The sequence below is a fragment of the Musa acuminata genome, chromosome BXJ1-9, assembly GCF_036884655.1.
Source record: "Musa acuminata AAA Group cultivar baxijiao chromosome BXJ1-9, Cavendish_Baxijiao_AAA, whole genome shotgun sequence".
Classification (NCBI taxonomy): Eukaryota; Viridiplantae; Streptophyta; class Magnoliopsida; order Zingiberales; family Musaceae; genus Musa; species Musa acuminata.
Window position 1 is genome coordinate 3,244,570 of NC_088335.1, and position 9,220 is coordinate 3,253,789.

Sequence of the window (9,220 nt, forward strand, 5' to 3'; positions counted from 1 at the left end):
CAATGGTTAAATTGAATTGAAAGAATCCATGAGATAGTCTGGGGTTTGCTGCTGTTGTTTCAGGGTTATAACTTGTGGATAAAGAGCTGCAAGGAAGGTGCATGGTCAATGAGGCAGGATGTTAAACCAGTCCGAAGAACTGGCTGCAATCACAAGGAAAGATCTTTGGTGAGTGGCTATGGCTTAAAGCGGCAACAGAGGGTAAAGGTATCCAGGAGCAGCGGCATGGTTTTCTGTGACGCAAGATTGAACACAAGGAAAGATCTTTGGTGAGTGGCTATGGCTGAAAGCAGCATAAAGGGATAAAGACACTTTTTTTCTTTGCTTGTGATATGATAATTGAGGGGGGAAAAAGCATGATTGATCGATTTCGTTCCATCCAAAAACTTATGTACGAAATCGACGTGCCCGAGCCAACAGGGGTCGGCGGCAGAAGAGAGGACATCCTTCGGCCAGCAAGCAGGTAGCAGTGTCCATGGAGAAACGGAGGGTATGCAGGGGAACTGAAACAGGGAGGCCTACTGTAGATTAATTATATATTATTCTTATCGATAGAGAAGAAGATGCAGAGCGTCGTCGCTATCGTCTTATCTCTCGGTATCGTTATCTTCTTTTCATCCATAATAATTATTTAAGATAAATAAAATAATGGATTTTACTTTTATAATCATAGAAATTTTAATATAATTTTTTTAACTCTAGTAATAAAAAATGCTAAAGAAATTTAATTTTGGAGGTAACGTATAATTAGGCCGACGATGAATCTGATCTCCGTCGAGCACGGAGGCTTGGGTGCGTGGGAAGACGTCATGCCATGCTATAGGAAATATCGGGTTAAAGGAGACCTTTCGGGTCGGGTTCGGGTCTTGGTTATCGGATTAATAAACCGGCGGGTGAAAGAAAAGAAGAGTTGAGGCTACGTAGACCCCATTTTCGGGTCGGGTTCGGGTCTCAGTTATCGGGCTTACAAACCGGCGGTTAAAAGGGCAAAGAAGAGTCGAGGCGACGGAAACCGCCGACGCCCGGGTTAAAGCCGCACGCGCCCGGGACGACGCTGCAAGTCCGACGGTGGTCTCTCGTGGCAATGCCTCGGGGCGGGGGCTCGAGAAGGCGGTCGCGGCCGCGCTTCCAAGATCATCGGGCACTCGGGTATTATCTCTTCCTGTCTGTGATTGTACGTTCTCCAACTGCCGAAGCAGTGTTCTTGGAGGTTTTGTTGGGTGTTTCTTGATTTCAGATGTAGAGTGAGGAACCAAGAATGCAAGAACAATTAGTACTATTTCTTTCTTCGGATTTTGAGGAGCTTTAGGAAATTGGAGCCACGTATAGGTCGTTTACGCTGCAATAGTTCGTTTCTCTTATGATTTAGAGGGGAAAGGGTCGATTCCTGTAGGAGGATCGCGTCGAGGTGGTGGTCGCGCCCGCGCGTGTCCAAGATCTTTCGGCGCTCGGTTATCCTCTCTTCCTTCTATCGTTATACGTATGCAAAAGTAGAGTTTTGGAATTTTTATTTTTGTCGTTGTTTCTTGATTCGAGAAACCAAGAATGAAATTTTGAAGTGCTTAATGAAATTTTGATGCCCTACCGGGGTTATTTAGGTGGCATTAGCTTTCTCCTTTTCTGCTTTAGGGGGAAATAGGCGGCTAATTCTCGTTGGAATTTTGGTGGTGCTACAAGCTTCTTGTTCTTTTCCTGTAGTGTAGTGTCTCTCAAGCATTATAATTGGTTGTTGATGGTTTAACTGCATGAGATGTTGAAGTTTTGTTGCGCGTCATTTGATTCTTGGAAGTCTACTTTAAATTTAAATAGGTAATTGTACTTGTAAATCATTATGGTGTCCACTCTCTGTTTGTGGAAATTCCTCTGATGGCAATGCTATTGCTTACCGGGATGGAATCCTAGGCACATGCATTTGGCTCGACGGACATGACTCATGGCACCAAGAAGGCAAAATCCAACCAAATAGCAATGCAGGACACGTGTGGTGCAGTTCAAGGAAATTTTTGTGGGTGGAAAGCGTGGGCATTATAACCGAGGTCCGTCATACCGTACCGTACCGGAGTTTCAACCCGGGCTCGGTACGGTACGGTACGGTACCGGTGCACCGGGCGGTATACCAGGGCGTACCGAGCGGTACACCCTGGTGTACTGACACTGTGGCAGTGTTACAGTGTATTACTGTAGTACTGTAGCGGTATCGGGTGGTCCGCGTACCGAGTACCTGGCGGACCGGTACGTACCGCCCGGTATGCTTCGGTACGATAGACACTGATCATAACCATGAATTCGGTCGGTTCCTTTGCCTCCATACATGCAAAAGTACTTGTGCTTTACCTTGACAATAGATGCAAATTTGAATTTTAGTTACTCAGAAAATGTTTCTTTTAGTAGCAGAGTTTTTTCAACTTACAGTAGAGGAATGAGAATTATTTCTAGGTCATAGCTGACAGTCTTTGACTGAAAATTATTGATGCAAGGCAACAATTTGATGCTATTGGAACATTGAGTAATTCTTATGTAGTGATATTGTGTCTGTGCAAAGCAGCTAACTTAGTATTTTATGCTATAATTGCTATACTTTTGCAAGTCTTAAAGGAAATTGTTCCATTCATTTTTTTTCCCTTTCTGATACTTGTTTTCTTAACCTTATATTCACGGAACTTGTAGTCCTGGAATTTGCTATACAGCATGTATGTCCATTTTTCTGCATTCTGGATGTACCACACAATATTTACGGTTTGCTCACCTAATAATGTTCTGCATTTTGGAAGTACTGCCTGATACAGCATAAATGTGGAAAAAGAAAATGTTTTCCTAATTAAGATGGACCACCACTGATACATTGATTGAATCAAAAGGGGTTTGATTGCTGAGGATTTACATCTTATGATAGATTATTATCCACTAATCTAGTCCTCTCCTTTTAGACATTAACTTATAAGCAGCTTCTCACCATACTATTAAGTTTTCAGTCATCATGACTCATAGCATTTGGTAGTCACTTATAATCATCGGAGATCAAGCTTTTTGTAAACTAAGCTTCTTATCATCCATCCCAGGTTGTCAGTGGGGTTTTAAACATATAGATACTTATCATGACAAGTAACTAGACATTGAAGAATTTCCCAATATATTTAGCATCAAATTACATGATCCATCTTTTAGAAAGGGAGATAGATTTGGCATGTTATCATCCAGAATGTCAAACATATACTACCACGATCTATTATTGTCTTGGATGGTATTATGGGGTTAAATTGGTTTAATGGATTATGTATCCCAGTGTGGTCTATGACAGCTTTGTGATCATCGTGGTTCACAAGGTCCAGTGTTTAGTCCAGAAAATGGAAACACAATCGATCAATTTGATTTCTTTTTCAGATATCTATTCACACACCTTAATTTATTATGATAGCTTTACTTGTGCTTAGTATGTTAGTCCTATATATAAGTTCACAAATCACATGTTTATTTAGGGTTGCTATTTTGTTATTCCTTGTCATAGTGTAGTTGGTATTTCTGTTATTAGATGCAGTCTTATTATTCCCCTATTATTTCATCTATGAAACTCAAGTCATGATATGCAATTTCATAGTTGTATAAGGTGGACCAATGATCCCTGAAACTCTTCAGAGGTGATATGGCCTTCAATGAACCTGATGTGTGTGGGCTTGTGCATATGGACCCACATGCCAGGTCTGTGAGAGACCATGTCACACCTGAAAAAGTGTGATCTGGTTCACCGGAAGAGCAAATCTCTTATGAAAACATTTATATCCTGTTGCCTTGATTCTGTGTTTTAGGTAAATTTTATTCTAGGTGGTCGCCTGATGATACACACTCATCCACCTAGGCTCCTAAGGTCAAACTATATGGGCTTGAAAACCTTGGCCGGAAACCTTATTCTTGATGTTCAGGTTAAATTTCTCTAACATCCAACATCTCAACTGGGATGTGCTTTCAGAAATCATGGTAGAGGAGGCAGTACCTGTTTAGCTTACTGTTGGCTTTGCTGGCTAGGTAATATGGTTCATGCACTCTATCTTAACTTTCAACATTTTAACTGGGATGATTGCTTTGATACACACACACACACACACACACAGAAGTAACAAGACGAGACCAATTTAGGCTTGTCAAGTTAGAAAAAATGATTGTAAATTTTGTATTAGAAGTATGATTGATCGGTGCAGGTAATCTGGAGAGTAACCATTCACACGATGGTGATGCTCCTTCCTGGGTGATCAAGGCCCCTTTTTTTTCTATAGGTAAAGAATCCAAGTGCATACACTTGTTGCTTGTTATGCATTAACATATGTTTCATGAAACAATATCTCATTCATGTCTTTGGTACAATCTCATCACTCCCCTTCAGAAGCTTGATCATTGCCATTAGAAACATTTTCTGGGTGTTTGTTTACGGGTTATTGTCATTAGGTTGGCATTGTCATTATTGTACCTTGCTTATGAACGGCCTCCGAGCATGCCTGACAAATTTGAAATTTCATTTAGCATCGGAGAAGTTGTTTATCATAAAAATGTGGTAATGGGATTATCATTACTTCACGAGTTCCAGGTCATTCAATGATGTTGTAGCAACTATTTCATCACTTTCTTCTCGTTTGAACACAATCGGCATCACATTTCCCCAGTTGTGATTTGTTTTTTTTTTTTGTCGAAGCAGGAGTATCATGCCATACTGATGAATCATTACAAAACATTGAGACTTAGCACTCATCCTGGTGCATTCTATATGAAAGTCGATAGTTTGTTTGTAGCATTTGTTTGTAGCATTATCATATCTTTTGAAACGTCTGCTGTTCATTGATATGCTTGGTATTCTTCTCAGTTGATTGGCATCTTGGTCTCATCATGTTGTTCTGTTGCTGTACTTAAAACAATCATTACCCTAGTAGACAACACATGTTGTATTGCAAGTGATTCTGATAGAGACTTTTGTATCACAGTTGAGTGACCCCAGAGCTACCACCGAAATCTTTAATTGATCTCAAGCAAGGCCAACATAGCTTTTATGACTGTCGGCTCTTTTCTCTTTAGACGTCTAATAGGATGATGAAAGTTCCAACAACTACAAGAGACTGATACTTTTGTGTTGGTAGCATCCATGGTCGGTTTTCCTGCCAGGAAATAGCTGTGTACCACTCAGTCATTGCAGGTTCCTATTTATTTTATGTTTGTGTTAGAAGAGGCTTCAACAGACGGTACCTACTGCTATTACTTTAGCTATTTTGTTTAGAAGATATAACATGGCATTATTACCGACCAGTAGCAGTCGTATCATTCTAAAAGTACAATGGATGAGCCCATGAATATATGTCTGTGTAGGCTTCTTGTGTGCGGCAGACTGCAAATTACGAAAGGGAGAGATTCCATGCTTTATTTTAGTGCTTGTGGAGTCCACCGAGTGATGACATAGGTACTGTTTGTTTGGTAGTTTAACCGGGGTTAGATAAAGAAGTCTTTTGAATATATATATATATAATATATATATATTCTCCCAAGTCAACAATTACTGCGGTTTCAGTTTGGTTAGTGCCTTCTGGCTATTCTGATAAAGTTAAGCAAACAACTTTATATAATATAATAATCCAGTTCATTGTATTGATGACATTGTACCACACATGGCTTAAGTGGATGGATCCTTACCTTTCGAGTTGGATGTGTATGCTTTTTTGCATGGAAAAGTAGCTGCCCTCTTTTACTCTTCTTTACTTGGTGGAGTAACCAAAGATGAGGAGGGCACATACATTAACTTAATTATATCAGTCTGCAGGTGTCATTACTTTTTCTCTTTTTATCAGTCATTTTGCTGATGGCACGCACTGGCTGCAGTCTTGTGCCTATGACTTATAACAGGTCTGCTGAAAGACCCAAGTCTCCTGGCTTATAGTCTTTCACAGGTTCCCAAGAAGACATGTGACTCGTGTAAACATAGCTTCCTAATGATCTGTTTCTTTTCTCCTCTAAAGTGCTGGTGTCTCTGCCAGGTTCATCAAGACATGGGCTCTGTCAAGTGGCTAGGCTCCCTTCTCGCTACATCTCATTGGAAGCAACTATTTCACCACCATGATTATAGTAAGCTGGGGGGGCTGTCAGTCTGCAGTCAGCACCGGAGCCAACACGGAAGGCCTCTCTTACCAGATTGGGCGGTGAGAATCATGAGGAACCCCCGGACTTTGTGTCAGACCAGCTACAAAACCCTCCACCGATCAGTTGCCACCGGGAGGAAAGAGCCTGGCCAGATGACATGACGTGAAAGTATCAGCACAAGCAGAAACGAGCAGAAGCCTGGCTGGCTCCCACCGCGGCACTCAGAGCCCCAACGGGGAATGCTGATCTCCCTGCTTTAACCATCGGAAATTAGAGCTCCTCCCCTGGGGAAGCGTGTCGCGGTCGTCGCGGAGGGGAGAGGGAATTCAGATGCGTGCTCCGTGCTGCTGTGGACTCCATTGTTGAGAAAGTGCGTACTGGGATAATCGATCTTGTTAAGAGAGATAAGAGAGAGAGAGATAAGAGTAACCGGCCTGTTGCTAGTGTTGGCTATAGAACAATCACGCAAAGCTTACGTTGAAGTTGATGTCAAAGATGACAATAGTATTCTGATAGAACACACTCTATTTTGGAGTGTCTACTCTTCTACTAAATTTGCTATGTTCATGGATGGCTAATATTACTGCTTGCAATTCGAGCCTAATATTTGGATGAGGCGCTCTTTATGTTTCGCAGAGGCATCCCTCTCCTGGGTTTTTGTGTATAGACTTGATTGATGCTTATCATCAGAGATATATATATATATATATGCCCATTATTTGTTAAGATAGGTATGTACAGGCAAGAAACCTGTTGTGATATGTATCAACGTTATCAAGTAACTCAGTGATTTGTCTTTTTAACACATTTTTTTGTCTTCGGAATATACTTGAAAATTTGTACTGAAACAAGGGAGAATAACACACTAAAAGATCAATATTTCTATATTTGACTTGAGAATAACACACTAAAGATCAACATTCGTTTCAATCAATCTCATGAGGAGTCGGGCTTGATCATGCGTGCAGCATCAAAAACAGCTTATTTAGTGAAAGAGCACTCGTTCAGAGTGTCAGTAGTTCTCAACTATGCATGCATATACCGTCATGCATTATGATTCATATATTGTGCATAGCTAACAATCCATATCACAAGAAATAAGAAGGTTCATTGTAGTCATATGGTCAGTCGGATGAGAGCATCATCTCTGTTGGTTTGACCAGCAAATTGAAACTAAGCTCACGACTTTAGTTGACTAAAAATGTTGGAGGAGGGCGGACAACACAGGATCAAAGTTCTTCGGTAACAAAGGAAAGCTGCTGTTTCAATGAACAGAAACCCCTCATCTCATCACCTTCACCTCTCTCTCTCTCTCTCTCTCTCTCTCTCTCTCTCTCTTTCTGACCTCTCTTCTCCCTTTGTTCATTAGGAGGATGGAGCCCTATCTTTCTTATGTTGCTCCAACACCTAGGAAATCAATGAAGGTCAATCCACTCCCATGTGTTGTTTCACCACGAGGCAGGTCATTGCTCATGTGGTAGGCCACTGAAACCTCCTCAGAAGCTGAACCGGTGCAACCAGGCTCATCAACAACCCCAGGGAGCAACATCTTAGGAACACGAGGGGAGAAGCCGCCACCGGAGTCACCAAACCTCCCGACACATCTTTTCCCTGCAGCAGCCACCATCTTTCCATCAGACATAAACCAAACCTGATGACCCCATAAGCCATGGAGAAAGAGTTGAAAGAATGTAGCAGCCAGATCAAACTTTGAAGAACCAACCACGGAGAAAGGATCATACCATTGAGTAGTATTTGAGAGGGGATGTGTCCATCAGGGACGCTAGGAACAATCCTGCTGGTGAAGGAACTGAGAGAAAGGTCTGCGCCAGTGGAAGCAGACTCATCTCTGGTGCTGGTGATGGTCGACTCGCCACTGCACGCGTTGTTGTTGTTGTTGTTGTTGTTGAGGAGAGGTTGAGGAAGGAGAGCGCAGGAGGGGGAAATAGATGGCCTTCTTAATCTCCGGTAAGCGTTGGACTGCTCCCTCTGCTTCCTGGCCATGATCACATGCCAGTGGTTTTTGACTGCGTTGTCTGTCCTGCCCGGGAAGAGCCTGGCGATCAGTGCCCACTTGTTGCCGTAAAGCCTGTGGGCAGCGAGAAGCCTCTCCTCTTCCACCTCACTGAACGCGTTCCTGTTGATCTTTGGGTCGAGCTGGTTGAACCATCTCAGCCGGCAGCTCTTCCCTGCCGAAAACCAAATCCGGAAACAAGAAGCAAGAAGATGAATCAGTCGAGCACATCGATGCGTCCTACAAACACACGTAGATGGATCATCACCCGGTCATGATCGAGTACCTGATCTTCCTTCTAGCTTCTCAGCAATCACGTTCCAGTTCTGGGGGCCAAACTGGGAGACGAGCTCCTTGAGCTTTGCGTCCTCAGCTGGCCTCCAATGGCCCCTGGCACATAGCCTGTGCTGCTGTTCGTTCCCATGAGGACTACCATCACCGCCTTCTTCCTCCCCGCCTTGGCTGTTGCTCTTGTCATCCCCGCCTGCAACCGCAGGAAATGGAGACGCCACCGGAGGGAAGAAACCCATGTCGGCACCTCTGAGGTTCACTTCATTTGGAGCCATTTTCTTACCCAGGAATGACCAGATGAGAAGACAACAAAGATGTGAGCAGGCAAGGAGGAGTCGAAGAACAGCCGCTCCGGTGTCAAGCTTGATGATAGCAGACCTCTAAAAATGAGGAAGATCAGAGATGCTGGAGGACCCAAAGTCCTGTTCACCAAGAAAGAAACTCAATACAAGGACAGCAAGGAGATGAACCTCTCTCTCTCTCTCTCTTTCTTTATGTGCCTGTTGGGAAGCACAGGTTCAAAGGAGAACCGCTCGTGTGGGTCTGGGAGTTTGAGTCCCTCTTCCCCACACACACTTTTATACGTGATAGCGCTGCCTCTGTCTCTCTAACACTCAACAATGCCATCAGAGCTTTCCACCCCCCCAACTATTCTTGCTGTTTCCAAGCCAAGAAAAGGTGCCAAAAGAAAGAAAAAAAAAAAAAAAAAAAAAGGAACATTTTTATGCATTTATCCCATCTTTTGCTCCCATTTTCTCTTTCTTGCTTCCTATGTATGATTACTTCAATTTGTACTGAGCTTTT

General features: G+C 42.8%; 1 protein-coding gene across 2 annotated transcripts; it reads right to left on the reverse strand.

The window, feature by feature from the left end:
* Positions 1-7,199: 7,199 nt before the first annotated feature.
* On the reverse strand, positions 7,200-8,972 carry LOC135592511 (transcription factor CSA-like). Of its 2 annotated transcripts, none has more exons than XM_065082000.1 (3): positions 8,412-8,972; positions 7,854-8,300; positions 7,200-7,722 (listed from the first exon to the last, which is right to left on the reverse strand). In XM_065082000.1, the coding sequence occupies exons 1-3, from the start codon at positions 8,689-8,691 to the stop codon at positions 7,502-7,504; spliced, it is 948 nt and encodes a 315-aa protein (XP_064938072.1). In that variant the 5' UTR covers positions 8,692-8,972; the 3' UTR covers positions 7,200-7,501. The 2 variants fall into 2 exon arrangements, with proteins under 2 accessions (XP_064938072.1, XP_064938073.1); XM_065082001.1 differs by having other exon boundaries at positions 7,626-7,762.
* Between the last annotated feature and the right edge of the window lie 248 nt (positions 8,973-9,220).

Coding starts and splice junctions, on each gene's coding strand:
- LOC135592511 (XM_065082000.1), bottom strand. CDS start 8,691: ATGGCTCCAAATGAAGTGAACCTCAGAGGTGCCGACATGGGTTTCTTC. Junction 8,301..8,411: donor GAAGCTAGAAGGAAGATCAG/GTACTCGATCAT, acceptor GGTTTTCGGCAG/GGAAGAGCTGCCGGCTGAGA. Junction 7,723..7,853: donor CTCTCAAATACTACTCAATG/GTATGATCCTTT, acceptor TGGCTGCTGCAG/GGAAAAGATGTGTCGGGAGG.